Below are 16,861 nucleotides of genomic sequence, written 5' to 3' on the forward strand. Positions count from 1 at the left end.
CCTTTGGCAACAGCATATGTAACAAAGACGTCCACACAGCAACTTTCCGTCATATTAAAGGTATTTAAAAATCTGCTGCCAGACCATGAAGTGATGTATTCTTAAATCATAAGGTGAGTGGTATTAAATATTTTCTATAATCTTTCATGTTATTCTTTCAATGTGCTATCTGTGTTGAAGTGTGCAAATGTTTCCTGTTTTGCTTTAATCTCTGAGAAGCATGTCAAATATTACCAAGCAACCAAAAAGATAACCAATATTTAAAGTACTATACGCCTCATCCTTTAAAATCAACTCTGTAATTAACACTTACTTTACCAAGGGAGACGTTTGAGAATCTGTAACGTGATTACATCCTAGATTTTTCTTTTGTTATTTTTTTTTTTAGACCCCCATTAGCCACTACCAAGGTAGAAGCTATTCTTCCTGGGGTCCTAATTAAACACAGTTAGTAATTTCTGCCACCGGGGGGGCTGTTATGAGGGGGAAGTCAGGTGCAGAGCCAGACCTTTTGGAGGAATAAACACCTAGAGTCACATCAGATTCTGTGAGGAGAGCTCAAACTTTTTTTTAATTAAAAAGCGGATTTATCTTCAGTCCCATCTATTAACCAGACTGCAGCAGAGATCTGCGTAGTTGACCTCCTTTGTTGGTTCCTTATGTATTTTACTTCATGAATGTAACGTAACAGAAAGGAGAGGGGAGAAAAGAGAGTGATAATGGGGACTCTGGTGAATGCTGAGCTCGGTGAGAGGTTGACTTACAGCTATTATGCGCAATAAAGGAATCTGGCTGTTTGTGGTGAATAAACAATTGTGCAAGTAACACCTCGCTAGTGGTGAACACACAATTAAACAACCACCATTGTTGATAAAAATCTATCTATGTGCCTCAGGCACAAATGTTCATGGACGAGGTAATGTGTTAAAGTTTTATTCAAGCTAAGTTTAGTTTGCCGACTTCCTTCCTCACTCACTGACTCTCTGCTGGAAGTAAAAGGGACAGAAGGCTGCAAATGCACCGTTAAATATATATAAATATATAACAAAGGTCTAGTTGTTTTTAGACATTTTAATGCAGAAATGTTTTTGTAACATTTTGTATTTTTCAGATATAATTGGAAAGAGTGGAACTCATCAAATGGCTTTTACAGGAAGGCTATCAAAAGGGTCACTGCTGCAAACCAGCCTGACAGAAGCACAGACAAATGTTTCAGATTGTCAGACTGGCATAGAAAGCTTTTGAATTAAGTCAAATAAGAAATAGAAACACAGCACAAAGGCCTATAGAGGGTTTTTTTTTAAAAGTTTTTTTGTCTCTGCAGATAAACAAATAAAGTGAGGCGTACAGTAGTGCTTGTTTTCACTGTTCTTTTCTCTGCAGTTTGTATTAACAAGAGGAATCAAAAGATGTACATTTGACTACATGCCCCAGGGTAAACAAGCAAAGACCTCTGAAGGCTGAGAAACACAACAGGAGGAGGAGTAACAACCTTACTTGCCTGTTAAATAAACAGGGCATGTGCAGAGCCTGACAACAGTGTTGCATTTCGTAACAGCGAGATACTGGTCTTTACTGTAGTTGACCCGAGGTGAGACGACGCCAGCCTGCTAACGCTTTAATACACACACGTAGGCAGCTACTTTAACCACTGTTTTCCCTCCTCTTCACAGGGTTATTCACAGCTCCCTCCCCTGTTAGCAGCCACTGCGCCGGCTTCTATGTGTATTAGTGATATGAGATGTTAATTTTTCAGCAGCAGCAGGAGAAGCCCGCTAATGCATCGCCAGGGGTACGTGCCAGTCAGTGGAGAGACAGATGATGTGTGATACCAGTGGCTGGGTGGGTGAATCTGTATGCATAGCACAACACGGCGCCGCTTTGGACTCAGGCTTTTCAGAGTGCGCCTTGGCATTTCTCCTCCTCGTCCGCCTCCCCCTCAGCCGCCTCCTCCCTCTCCCTCATCTCTGGACATAATAGAGAGTTAGCCCGGAGCACCTGCTGCCTGCTGCACACGCACAGCTGCCTTAAGACTCATCGTAGATACAGAAAATCAACCTCAACCTGCCACCGCAGACCAACGCCTGCAGGGCAGAGCATTGTTCAGTGCATGCAGAGCACGAGGGGCCAGCGACAGCTTTAATGATGCAGTGTGTGTCCTGTGTGTGTGTGTAAGTCCGTGTACAGTTAGATGGTCTACATGTGTCTGCACTATGTCTGTAGTTTTTACGACCTGGGTCTTATTTCAATATCTAACCTAGCCTGAAATTATGTAAGAAATATTGATCATCTCATATCTTCATTACTGCAGTATCCACTGTTTTACTGAACTATGACAGACCAGGAGAACTATGGAAATGTACTGTAGTAAGTTTCTGTGTTCCACTTTCATGGAGTTTTCCTATATTACCCTACTGTCCAGTTGTATATGGTAATGTATGGATTCTATTTTATCACAGAAGAAAATCAATCTTCCTGAAAATGCAAATTTTTCTTGACAATTTTAAGCAAGAAACTAGTAAATATGTAAAACTGATGATGATATTTTTTGTTGTTGCTTGTTTTTTAACAAGATAATCAGTAGTATCCTTGGTACAGTAACACTAGTTGTAAAGTAGCAACTGATGTTTGTAATACTTTATACTTAGTTGATAAATACTGTGTAGTTTATCTATGAACATTATTTGGATGGCCATGAAAAAGTAGCAACTGATGTTTATAAACCTTGAAAAATGCTTTATAAAGCATTTCATTGTTTGTTAACAGTCAAATAACTATTAACTAAAGTTAGACTAACTATAAATTTACCATTTAGTGATGATTTTTAATAAGTTTTACCACGTATTGTGTCCCAAGCACCCAAGCTCATGAATGCATACTTAACCACTGATGTACCAACATTAGCCTGTAATAAATAAAAGACACAATCATTAATTCAATAGTAAAGTTATTCAGAAAATTATCTCTGCAGTATCCACTGTTTTAATGAACTACAGGCCTGGACAATTAACTATAGTAACTGTCTATGTTCTGGGTTTATGTAATTTTCCTATGTAATCTTACTGTCCACACTGCAGGTTATGTAATGTATGAATTCTATTTTATAACACAATGAAATCAACATTTTTTCTAGGCATTTAAAGCAGGAAACTAGTAAATATTAAAGATTCATGAGGTTTTTTTTGTTTTCAATAAGATACCCAGCAGTATCATCTGATATAAATCAGAGAAACTTGAACATTTTGTTTGATCCACCTGGTACTTCCCCTTGAATAGCGAGCACACTGTGGCACTCTCACCACCTCTGCCTGCACCCTTGCACGTCAAAAGACTTTGAGAGCAAAATGAGAGAGAGAAATTTTCGGAGGTTACTTTTGTGAAGCTGTAGAACTGAGACCAAAGTGAAAGATGGAAAGAAATCAGAGGGGGATTACGAAGTGAAAAACATATTCACTGAATAAATAGGATCAGAGCCGGCAGAGAATAAAGAGAATGTCTTGCTCTCTCTTTCGCTCAGTCTCTTTCTTTCCTTCTTTCTCTCCTTCTCTCTGTGAGTGTGTGTGTGTGCGTGTGTGTGTGTGTGTGCCTTGCCACTTGGGGAAAGCAGCCTATATAGTGTATCAAACCGACATCAGAGAGATGGGGCACCACACATGCAGATGGCGGGGAGGAGAGACACAAAAGCAGAACTTCACAGCGAGCGACAGTCAGTAGTGTTACAGTGCAGATTGACTGACAGTTACAGTTGATTGTTATGGGAGTGTTTCTCACAGGCGGAGGAAAGTGACGCTTTATGGTGGAAATCCAGATGTGAGCATGAGGCAACACGGGCTCCTTGTTGTTTACACATCAATAATTCAGTTAAGTCATTTTCATATTGTCAGCTGGTCTGCTGTGTTCAGAACGCACAACACTGAGGCAGACATTAGCAGTCAAACTCTGTTGCTGGGTATCTCACACTCACCTTGAGTGGCGATGAAGTGGTTTGATCGCTGGTAACCCTGTGAGACGGATAGAGGAGAAGAGACAGAAAAAGAGATGGGAGAGAGTTAATAATTATAAGAGTGCATGATGAAGTGAGACTCTGGGACCTCTAACTCTCATTTCACCCCTCCCATCCATTCTCTTTCTCCATTTTCAGCATCAAGTCATCTCTTATTCATCTCAGAGCTGGGTTTGATGTCAGCGCTCTGCTAAATTTCGCCTCTGCTTCTGACTGAAGATATTTCAGCGGCTGAGAAAACTCATCTGCGCCGTGCTAATGGGTGACGCCTTAAAATACATTCGCGTGTTTGACCGGCCGGATTCTTTCGCAATGTTTAGGCTCCTGAGTATGGCTGGCCAGATCGCGCTTGAACGATAAAGGAGAAATGGCATTAATTCAAGTTTCTTTCGCTGTCTGTCTCTGAGCCAGGTCATTACATACAGAGTGAGGGAGCTGCATTTCAAAGGCGGCTCGCCGTGTGGTGCTCTGCATGCAGCCAAGGCTGCTGATCAAAGCTAGATTGACAAGTGAAGGATCTTCAGCTCTGGGAGTAATTCTACCTGAGTGACACTGACTGATCTGGCTGCCTCCTTTCTGCTCAGCTTGGCATTAGTGCCGTTATGATACAGTGTGCACGGTCTGGAAGGCTATTAGGGGCGTCCTGGCCCTCCACCAGGCTAACACTGCGCGCTGAATGCAAAGCAGCTGAGCGTGATGGATCCCAAGAATTAAGATTAGTGTGGCTCCTCATCGCTCATGGCTAAAGTGATTCCAACTGCTGTATACAGTAAACATTTATACAAATACTGCACAGACATCACCCCCCCAACCCCCACACACGGATATACATGTAGGCAGCAGGCAGGCACACAAATTACATTCCACAACTGTCATGCCACAGAGGGAAGTTGATATGGATGGCCGTCGCTATGAAAGAGTGCAGGGACCCTCATTCCCATGAGCCTCCGTTTGCTGAGTTTCCCTGGGCCGACCAGTTTCCTGTCTGTCACCTTGGCAACCACATTTTCCAACAGCAGGCAAGCAGAAAAAAACATCAAGCAATGTGAATTCACAATGGATCGAAAAGAAAAACAAAATAAAACATGCAGAGTCACTTGAGACGTGGAACGCTTCTCAATTCTATCAAAAGGAGAGAAAACAATCAATTTGTTTTGCTTTGACAATTTTGGCTCACTCTAACTACAACCTGTGACGAGTTGGGGAAAATCTTGGTGCATGCATGTCGACAGAACTCAGTGCTCGAATTTATCATGCATCTCTGAATCACTTGTAGGAACTGCGCTGAAACTTTGAATGTTAATATAAATGTGCTCTGTGAGAGTACTGGAGGACATTAAAGGGAGTTCTGATGATTCCTCCATCGAAAATAAATGACACCAGGGTTTTGCAGCACCTGGTGTTTGTTTTGTTCCGGGGTTGTTTTACAAGACAAACTGTGGAATCAACAAATTCAAATGAGTTACAGCCTGCATTTGAAAATCTGCTGTATGAAATTGAAGCAAGAGGGAGATAATCTGCACTTGTGGGTGTAAAGCGAGTTAAGGCTTAAAAATCCACAGTATTAGTGTTAGAGTTTTAAATCGGCCAAATGACAGCTGTGAGTTTAAAAAAAATACCCTTCATTTATTTGTTGCCAACAAATTTGAAAGAATTCATTTCCTTATTATTATTAGTTATTAATAACTAAACATACTACACAAAATAAAAAAAATAAAATAAACAAGAAGTTTGTTATTCACTAGACTTTGGAAATGTCTTTGTTATTTCAGACTATTTAAGACTTTTACTTTTAATATAAACCTGTTACAACATGTGCCATTTTGACCTCCGCCAAGGAGGTTATGTTTTCACCGGAGTCTGTTTGTTGGTTGGTTTGTCAGCAAGATTGCATAAAAACTATGGATTGAATTTCCATGAAACTTGGATGGAGGATGGGTCTCAGCCCAGAATAGACCCCATTAACGTTTGGTGTGGGTCAGGAGAAAGGTAAAGATCCAGAAACTTCTCTCACTTTCTTTAACATTGCAAGATTTTTCGACATTTTGTTAATTTCTCAGGTAGTAATGGACAGATCTATGGTATCTATGAGTGAGTACAATTTGATGCAGATAAAGGGGACTGTTGGGCCTTGGGCGGAGGTATGCACTCTACTGAGTGCCATTGTAGTATTCTACTGTTTTGTACCTACAGGCACGACTGTAAGTCTGTAAGTCCTCCTTACAGACTCAAGTTACCACAGTTTTGCAGCTGTTTGTGGAGAGTATCCAAGATTGAGAAAATGACTGACTGAATCACACGCCAGATAAGTATGATTCACTTTCAGTTAGACTAAATTTCCTACTTTTATACTTAGTACCCATTTCCAACAGTATTGTTAAAAGCAAAATGTCTGATCAGAATCACTTAATTTAAATGGAGGACATCCATGCAGAGCTTTCATGAATTTGGAAACCCAACTTTGTGCTGTCATTTGCAAAACCTTTACAGTGCTGACCTTTGAGGGAACAAAGAGCTGCAGCCATGCTAGCTGTGTCACAGCATGTAATTTTCTAGAAACCCTGCTCTGCCGGAGTTTGAACTGCTCCACAAGAAAGTGACAGTCTGCAGTCATTTGTTAGATGAGAGATAATGGTCCAAATAAACTCTGTTAATGGCTGAGCCAGCCAGCTCACACATTGACACTGACTTGCTCTTTTTAACTTTCGTTGCTAACTTTTCCAGCTAGCTGGCATATTACTGCTCAGCTAGCTAGCCACATTACCTCAACAAGTATCCCTGTGATTCGTTAACAAAATTCCAGCAATCATCTTATAAGGACAAGACAATGTACTTTGCTGTCACTTCATAGTTACCTCTGAGACGCTTGATGAAGGTGGGCCCTGAGGTGTCTGGTATTAGGTCAAATCCATGTACGTAGGTATCTATAATGTTATGCACCCTGCATTGTATCTGTTGTTTCCCTCAGTTCACTGTCATTGAATGTGAATCCAATGCTGGCCGTGTCATGGTGTCAGTAAACTCTGTCTTAGATCTCAGATGCTTGACCTGACCTAGCGTACTCTCCTCTGTGGCATACTTCCAGGCCTTTTGTAGGACAGCCTGATGTTAAACAAGAATTTCAGGTGAGCATCTGACTATGGATGAAAGAGGACAGAGAGCCGGCTGCACTCAGTTTTGAGAAAAAAAGAAGAAGAAAAGAAAAAAAAAAAAAGAGGGAAAAGTGATGGCTGAAGGCAGACAGGCTCAGCAGCTCAGAGCAGAAAGGGGAAGGAGGATCTGCTGTTGGAGGGAAGCCATGGAGGGCTGGCAGGGACAGCCAGAGGGGGCAGCGCGAATAAGGGGAGAGGAGATGGAAAGAGAAGAGAAGCAAGGTACTTACTTCCCTGTTTATCCGAATCTAAGAGATGCCAAAAGGTTGAAAATGGGGGCGGGCGGAACACAGAGAGACAGAAAGAAGGAAAGTAGGGGAGGAAACAAGAGCTAGTTAATGTGATTAAAGAGCAGGAAAAGAGGGTCATGAAATGGTTAGAGAACAGCTTGCCTCGAGGACCTGTGGAGAGAATAATGCTCAAAAGGCTTAAATTCCCATATCTCTATGCAAATGATACAATTTGATAACACTGTACTCAGTGTGTTGAACCCTGAGCTCTGGGAAAACATCTACATTGCTAAAAAGTCAGACGTCTGATTATGAGACAGGTTGTAAACAAGCCTGTCGACAGCTTATCCAGACGATCTAATCCCCTTTGTCTGGATGTAAAACCGAGAGTGAGCACACACAGAACACTGACAATAAACCTCCTGTGCATGCAAAATAATGTGTACAGAAGGTCAAGATTGATGAAGGAAGTAGATCCACGAACAGTAACGGATGTTTAACAGTTCTGGTTAAACTTTTAATGGCCACCTTTGCTTTCTCTGGACCGGTCCTCATCTAAAAAATGACCACATAGGTTGAAAATGAAAGCAACTAATTACGACCCATATTCATGTTTGTTGTCGTTAGTTACCTAGGTAACATAAGTATGTCTGTAATCGAAGTTAAGAAAGTATCGTAGTTATTTTAAGACAAACCATAATGTTTTGCTAAACCTAACCAAGTAGTTTTAGTGGCTTAAACTAACCAAACTGTGACTGTATTTCACATGAGGTGTGCACAGCCGGAAAGCAGGAAATGACTTTAGCTGGCCTCCACTTTGCTCTCTTGATCATCAGCATTTAACTAGCAACCGGTGGTTGCTTAGTTACTTTATCTGGCTCACTGTAGTCTGATCTTAACTTACCCATATTGCAAAAACTCAGTAAAAGTTTAAGTTTCACAGCGTTGTGCTGGATCCAAAATCTAAAGGCACAACCCTAAAAAAAGGAAGCTCATGCTGTGCCTGTGACTCATACAACCCTCTGCTGTACATGCGCACCAGGTTTAGCAAGTTGAAAAAATGTTTTCTGTGACAGCTTGTTTGTCTGCTTGTGTTTCGCTCCAGGTCTAACTTTTTAACAGCGCAGCAGCGTTCAGAGATCTCAGAAATTAACCTGGTGAGTACAATGTTATTATTTCCGATGGGAAAAATGTCCCAAATTACTGTATTAAGTAGTTGAAAGTTGAATGAACAAAGTTGTAGAACAACAGAATTTCTCTTTGTAGTGACATGAGCAATAAACTGCGGTGTTCAGCCTTCCCCAAGACACAAAAAGATTAACAGACACAAGCCAAAGCAGAATTTGTTGGTGATTCAACGAAATTAAGCTTTTCAGTTTGTCTGCTCAGCCATGGCAACCGTTGTTTCCCATGCTCATTCCCATTTTATCTAATTCCAAACAAATTACTGCTGCTTCCAACACAAGTGTGACAGGCACCCCTTCCTGAGCACCAGAGCAAGAACAGACTCTCTGACAGTGGGTGTAAATAACTGTGAATGCAGAATCTTTCGAGAAACCGAGTGAAGATGTTGTCACTTTTGTGTTAAATCTGTCAGCAACAGACAGAGCATCTAAAGATTTGACACAAAGATGTCATGTCTTGCTTCATGCCTAGGAAAAAATATGCAACCCTGCATGCGGAACTTTTCAGTCCAACCATTAAAGATAAAAGTAATGTTCCATTTATTCCAACCTTGGCGTCTTCCATGAATCATTTGGAATCATTTCGCTTCAGTGTTGCGAGCCAGGGGTCTTGGCATGACATGGAGGCGGTGCTGCAGACGGCACAGTTAATGATACAAAGGCCCTTGGAGCGTTCGTCCTAATGTGGCCCTCATGGGCCACTAAAGGGGATAAAGTGGCCATGCGCGGCACGGCGAGCTCTGATGTTGGGCTTTAACCAGCGCTGCCTACATATGCTGAGTCAGGCATCCACTACTGATCCACTTTACATTCCCTTTTGTTCAGTTAACAATAGTAGAAGCAATTCAGAAACAATCACAACTCAAAGTAAGCCCTGCGATGAGTGCTTTCGTAGGTAGGACCAAAAACTGAGGCAAGACTAATCAGAGCTTTACACAGTCATGCTTAATTCTGAGTGAGCAGCAGAACTCTCATCCTGGCCTGTACTGAAGGAGAAGGAGACTGTCCTTCAGGTAGAGTCGTTCCAGACAGGATGTGGCAGGAGCGTGTAGCGCTGCAGGGACCGGAGAGGCTCCCTGAGATACTCACTCGAGCTGAACTGCAGGTGAGATCAAAATATCTGAAAGTAGATGAAAGGATCAGCCGTTTTATGTTGGGTCCAATTGCGGTGCGATGTCGCCTTACAAAAGCATTTGGGTGAGTCATGAGGCCCCGTGCTCCGAGCTTATGGGCTCTTGTAGGATCTCTGGAGTCGCTGCGATAAAATCTCACCTCAAAGCCTGCGTGTACCAGCAGGCGTAGATTTAACGCTGTGTTGTGGGTTGAGTTACTAAATGACAGTTCAGACTAAGTAACAGAGAGCTCACACAACCCTCAGATAGTATGTGGAGATCAAGCATTGACAAGACAGACATGAAGGAGTAGGAGGAGAATGAGGAGGCAGAACAAGACTGAAGGTGACTTACATCGATGTAGTTGGCATTGACATAATCGGAGCTGGGGTCTGCGAGCAGAGAGTGGAGCTTGACTCGATGGCGGTCATCTGAAATGCACAAAAAATAATTAGCTGCATAATTACAAGATCCATTTATTGTATCGGTCACGATATTGGCTTTTATTGATCAGTAGATCTCAGGGTTTCTGCCTCAACAAGTTCAAATAAAAAGAAGGTGAGGAGTGAGAGAAAGGGACGTGACATCTTATAAAAGTCCCTGACCAGAATCAAACCAGGGACGTAGCAGTTACATGATATGGGTCTAAACAACCTGGCCACCAGATGCCCCCCGATTCATTTTTTGTCTACCAACTAAATGTTTCAGGTCTGATTTCCTCATCACCTTAAAGGGTAAATCAAATGTATTAGAACACTTAGAACTCTTCTGAACAAAACAACTACTGAGATTGGGGAATTCACTGACAGTTTGGGTGAGCTCACTTTAGGTTTCACCTCCAAATGAAGTAGTTTATATAATCTGGATAAACTCTTAGCTCCTTTAGAACCTGTCTGATCGCCTGACAGCTTGTGTTTTCTGCCTCAGTGCACGTCTTTGAGGCAATGACTCCACGTTCTCTGCGAATACTCCAGTGAGTACAATGTTTACCAATACACGATTGCCAGCGCTAACTGAAAGAGCTGGCTAATAATACGGAATGCACATTTAAGAGTCAGTCTGGGGAAACCCGTAAAGACACCTGTCTCACGGACAGCCGCTATCCCACCTAAAGAGTTAACTGCAGGGTTTTTGTGTCTACATTTTATCCCTCAAGCTTTTTCACAGTGACCCTGAGAGAAGACTGAAACAAAGACTGACTATGCAGCTACACACACAGACAGTTACTCCTCTGAGAAGTTGTCTGTTCCATTCAGGTTCCTCCTGCACTCTGCGGTCACCTAACCTGTGTTCTGATACAGCCAAATTCAACACAGTGTTGTTTTCAATATCAATTTTTCTGTTTCTGATTTAACTGCGGCCCGTCAACATTACATGTCACGACATAGTCTGAGAAAATGACCACAAATCCAAGTTAATGACATCAGCTGTGCTAAATCTTCAGCTATATTGTTATTTTAAATAAATGAACACAGAGGAAGTTTGAGACCACAGAAAGTTTGGTTCAGCTTCACTTGCACGCAGCCCCTGACCTTCACTGGGCCGCCTCATGTCAGCTCTGTTTACCCCCGTACACACTGAAACACCAAGCTGCTGTTTCCAGACTGACACACTGAAAGGCTGCTTTTGGCACTTTTTAAATAAACTGTTAGATCCACTGTTAAACAATCAATTTTAATTAATCAAACCTTAATTACATTATAACAAGAGATTTTTGTTTTTTCAGAATTAACAACCGTTCAACTGGGAGTAAAAATAATTATTGAGTGTCTTTGGCAGACCCGTGAGATACAGCAGTAGTGTCGTTAAATGGTAATGTACTTTACAGTGTATGTATGAAAAGCCATTAAAGTTAAGGTGTGCTGTAACCTAGTGAAACACAGCCAGGCGGTGACAGCATCACTGTTGTATTTCTTGTAAACCCGGAGTACTTACGGCTAAGCAGGCTGTCGTGCCTTCCTTTGGTCTTGTCCTTCTTTTTCGTGACATCCCAGCCATCAAAAAAACTCTGCAACATAAAGTTAGAGATCATAAGTTAAGATGAGAAAAAAAGAAATGACAAAAACAGCGGTGATTTATCTTTGATGCCTCGTGAAACTCACAGCAGAAACGACTTTGCTAATGCAAGTGTTACCCTGAGGTTGTCTGGGCGACTTCACTATTACAGCATCTTGCCAAGTCATCAGCAGACATCTGCCACGACTTAGCGGGGAGAGACTGCGGCTCGGAGATGACACGCTGCACTGAGAGATGGCTGCGGCCTTGAGAAGGAGGAGGGGGCCCTGTAGTCATTCTCATTCTAGACACAGTGTGAGGCTCGCTGCTCATCGACACCATGGCTCTATAATACCTCAGTGTTAAACAGCTAAATTTGTGACAGCTGTTTATGACACCCATCTACTAAATCTGCTGCTGCGGCAAGATGAGTCATTGTATATAAATCAATACTGTAAGTGAAGGAAGCGCAGGAGGAGAGAATAAACAAATATGAGTGTGGATGGGCCTTGCTCGAGTCGTGTCATATTCTGTTGAATCTTAAGTCACAGTCTGTGCTGCGGTGTATCAGCAGGCACATCCTCGAAGACTGAGGCATCTGCAGCCGACCGATCCCAACAGAGCAAGAGGGGGCCAAATTGGGACCACCTGAGACCCCGGACAGGCTGCACGAAGCAAGCTGATCAGGGGATTACATCTGCTAGTGGATCCTGTACAGGTAATACCTGATCTAATCCTGCTTAACAAACCTGCCTCCGCCCAGCACCCTCTGTTTTTTGGAGCCTCAACAACATCCTGTTCACCTTCACAGGGATTTATTTTGCCTGTTTCTTCATTATTAGCTTATCGGCTTGATCCAGCATGCTCAGCCCTGAAAATTTGGGTTCAACTTTCAAACAATCTTTCTGTGACACTAAATGAATAAATCAGCTACAATAAAAGTCAAAGTTCAGAAATCTCTTTGCTTCTTTCTTTTGAAGTGTCAGGACTGTTTCTGTGTGACTGTATTGGTTTTGACTGACTGGGGTCAGGCCCTGCTCGCAGTTCTTTAATACTCGAACGGCCATGATGGTCATTTTGACCTTTTTCAATTATGTGTTATATGTGCTATAACTTTGTTGAATTAAACACTACCTATGTTACCTAACATACCTGTCTGTATTTTCATTTAAAATGTTTTTTATTTAAATGACACAAAAAAGCCAAATCATTTTTGTACCTACTTTGGCAACAGGCAGTCATACTGATGGCTCACATTTTACCATTGATACTTTTTTATGTTTGGGAGATGCAGCTTGGTTGCTTGGCAACTATCATTGTCTATTGTCAAAAAATGACCACTTTCATGGGAGACGGGTCAGCCAGATCCATTCACCGCAGATACAGGTCAGCTTCGCTCCACTGCCCTGCGCTGCGCTGCTTCTTTCAAGAACATAAAGTAGGGAAGACTGGGCAGCTCCTGTGTCCATGTGTTCCTGAGGGGGATATTGGTTTATATACCTGTATTGATTTTTTTAAAAGATATCCTAACACAATAAATGCATTACTCACTATATTGGGTAACCCTTTAATCTCTCATGATAAATGAGAGATTATAGGGTTTGGACTCCAGCGATCAAAATGACCACTCAGTGAGACCCGACCCAGAGCGTGGTCATTTGATCTCACAAATCTATTCAGACAGGCTTCAAGTTACAGCATGTGCTTGTGGCCAAACACACAGGCATTGAACCAATCAGCATCCTTCGAGGAGCTACTGGCAGCTAAGAGTGCTGTTTAGATGTAACAACCAGTGGGAGATGTGACTGTTCGTTTGAAAACAACAATGGCCTCTCCTAACGAGGTTAGCGTAGCTGCTAAAGAATCAGTCATATAGCAACTGGCAGAGAACACCACTATAGACGTCTCTCTTTTCTCCCGGCTGGCTTTGGTATGAGTCTGATTTACCATCCGGCTCCACTAGTGGTGGCGTTGGTTGACGTTAACCTGTGATAGACAGTGATGGACGGATGGTTGGTCCTGCCAAGTATTTTTGAAAGTGCCTGCCCTTTTCCAAACAGTTTCTTGTGGGTCCTTAACCCAGGGCGTAAGTATTTGACCACCTGAGGAAGAGACTCAATGCACTAGCTTTTCTCCAGGAGTAGTTGCTGCACCTTTAAAGCTGCAGTAGTTGACCATTTTCAGCCACTTGGAGGCAGAAGAACGCGCTAAAATAAAGTTGTTATGACTAATGTAAACATTTGGGATCCCCTTGAAAACAAGATGATACATCTTGGAGAGTTTATCTGATACCGTACATTTGATTTGAAACATTCGCCTTTCTGCACATCCAGCAGACACAGAGGCAACATGAGGACTCGTTTAAAGTCATTTGTCTGGCCCCTTGATGAATGCATCAAAACTGTTAAATCCAATATGGGCTCTGCATCATATCACTGTGTTGCAGCGTTGAGGGGGCGCTGCAGTTTCAGGTGAAAACAAAATGACATGGCTGTACCCAAAGGAGGGCTGCATCAGTCATGGAGGGTGACTGTCACTGTGTTTATTCAGTGGCTCTGGTTCCAGATGTTGGCTTCCGAGCGAACACATACAGTACCCTGCCCACACAGAGGGCCTGACTCATTCACAACCCCCCACAATGCCTTGCAACATGCCTGATCAATGGCAGCAGCACGACCCTGTGGGAAATAAGGGTTATGAAGTCTGACAGTAGTGTGCACGCTGATCCCCTTCATCTTGTTTATTTCTCCAGGCGATGGGGAGCCAGACCAAGGAGTGAAAAAGCGACCCATATATTGATTTTGGAGGGGGGGAAATTGTCGGCCCCTTAGGGATCATAATGAATCGAAAAAGTGCATTTGGCTTCCTGCATGTGGACGTGTAAAAAAAAAAGTAAAAAAGCCTCATCACCACTGGTTGATGTGGAGGATTCATATTAAAGTAAAAAGCAAGCTGAAAGGAGAAACTTGGAAAGGCATAATTAGTCCCCACAGCACCGGAAAGTTCAGTATATCTGCATTATCTCTGTAATGCAGATGAGGTAAAACAGCATTTTACTGCTTGCTCATGAATATTAAACGCTCCATTTAAACCTTTTCAAAGTAGACAGTAGTTGTCTGCAGTAATACAGATGGGCCCGGTAACACTAACTGCACCGAAAAAAAAAAATCTGGAAATTTTGAACAATGCTAATTTTCTTATGTTGTTCTCGCTCGTTTTTTTTCTTTCTTGGTGTAGCTGTTGGAGAAAGCATTACATTTACCTCCTACCTTTTACCTTGTGTTCTGTACATAACATCTCACAGGTTTGAGCTCGTTAGCATCAGAAACATGCACTGCCTGAATATCTTAAAAGTTCAGTTTATGAGAGGCCAGGGGTTACGGGTTGTTAAGTTCCTCATCTCATTCCAAATTCATGAGAATTAATAGGGACAGCTTGTTCCACCAACTGAATCCAAGTTTGACTGAAGTAAACACTGATGCAGGTACTTATTCTCACACTGCACTTGACACTTCGTTCAGTTTTTAATCTGTACTCGATTAGGGCTGCAATTTAACCGAGTCAGCTGTAATCAAACCATTGTCCCAGAGGTAGACCACTTAGCAGAGACGTTTTAGAGAGGAGACAAACGACTTTTGAATAGAAAAGTCTAGAGACGGCGGTTGTATCACACATATCCTGCTCCTTCCCCTACAAAAGCTAATCGCGTGCTTCATCACATTCGATACAGGAATCAGCCAATCGCGTTGTTGCGTTGATGGGAGGGCACAGTTGAGATTCAGGATGGTTTCAACCAATTTGGTGTGGCTGAAGATGGACTTCTAATAAGCAAGGATTACCAAGCAAGGTGAGGTTATCCAAAACATTAGACATTAAACTATTTGTTCAACTAGCTAGCTAACACTACATTGTCATTTGTTCATTTTAACCTAATTCCATGTTGCAGTCCCCCCTGTGATGGCATATGACACCTGAAATGTAACTAAAGTCCAGCAGTGAAGTTGCTGCACTTGGTTCTGCTCCCTTAATATCAGTGCAAACTGGCAGGGTACACATGTTGCTTACGTTGGCACCGCTAGGGCCAGGTAATGAAGCAGTGTTCTTTTTATGTTTGATGACTTGATTGACAGCGTGACGCTGTGAACAAAATGTGAGCGTCCATGCTTTCCTCTCTTCATCAGATAAACTGCAAATGGTAATGTGATAATACAAGGGTTGCCACAGTAACACAAGAGAAATCACCACAACTGTAGACGGCATATTGGAAATGTCTGTTTACATAAACACCATCGACGACTGCTGATGACATATGAGGGTCTTGAAGGGTTGTCCTATTTCACAGGGGGAGATTTCAACCACTACTCCTTGTATCTCTGTTTTGAGGGTCAAGGGTTCATTTGAAAACAAGGGGTAGGTGTAAGAATTCAAAATGTGACGGAGCCTCGGCCTTTCCGTAATGTCACCTGTCTTTTTTCTTGAAAGGAAAGTCTCCAGTTTTGTCCCATGTTATACCAGAACTCCAACACTACTTTTAAAATAAGCAACGTTTGAACTTACACATACACCAGCTGGCAGGGCTCTGTGCATGCAAGTCAAGTGAAAACCATGTCTTTACCGACTTGTTAGAAGCATCATATAATACTGTAAGCCGGAGCAAGATTTCCCTCAACTGGAAATGAGGTCCAAGCTCAAACCATAAAGAAAAGCTTGAGTGAAAAAGTACACCTCACTACTACTACTGTATATCTTACTTCCTACTCTTTTCTCCTTTCTTACCTCATATTCTTGTTTGAAGCCATATCCCTCGGCTGTTTTCATCTGGTTGATGTGCTGGAGGAGGTCAGCCACCCTTACAGCGGGGTGCAGCTGACCTGTGTGATAAGGCGAGCTCTTCCTGCGACAGTGGCGATGGGGCGAGCCTCCCAGTAAGCTGCTGGACTCATTGACAGAGCTCCGCTGCTCATCTGGGAACGAGAACACATACAGTTCAAAGCGTGCTGCTGACATCGTGCACTCGGTGACATGGACTCTACTCTTTTTTTATTAATGTAAACCCGGCTGAAAAGTCTAGGGGGCAGCTCAAGGAAGAAAAAAAAAGTCAGCGGTTCTGCAGAGACATGAGGCCTGACTGGCACTGCAGAATATTCAAACAGACAAGAGACTTGCAGGATATTTCTCTGTTAAG

At 42.5% G+C, this 16,861-nt stretch overlaps 1 protein-coding gene across 3 annotated transcripts in view; it reads right to left on the minus strand.

The window, feature by feature from the left end:
- The window catches only part of ptprua (protein tyrosine phosphatase receptor type Ua), a 214,324-nt gene that overhangs the window by 27,671 nt on the left and 169,792 nt on the right, over window positions 1-16,861 (minus strand). For all 3 annotated transcript variants that reach the window (XM_073463613.1, XM_073463612.1, XM_073463615.1), the window contains exons 17-20: window positions 16,453-16,640; window positions 11,617-11,689; window positions 10,036-10,112; window positions 3,965-4,001 (exon numbers count right to left, since the gene is read on the minus strand). In XM_073463613.1, coding sequence (XP_073319714.1) covers window positions 3,965-4,001; window positions 10,036-10,112; window positions 11,617-11,689; window positions 16,453-16,640 — 375 coding nt within the window. The remainder of the gene's footprint in view (window positions 1-3,964; window positions 4,002-10,035; window positions 10,113-11,616; window positions 11,690-16,452; window positions 16,641-16,861) is intronic.

The sequence above is a fragment of the Pagrus major genome, chromosome 3, assembly GCF_040436345.1.
Source record: "Pagrus major chromosome 3, Pma_NU_1.0".
Classification (NCBI taxonomy): Eukaryota; Metazoa; Chordata; class Actinopteri; order Spariformes; family Sparidae; genus Pagrus; species Pagrus major.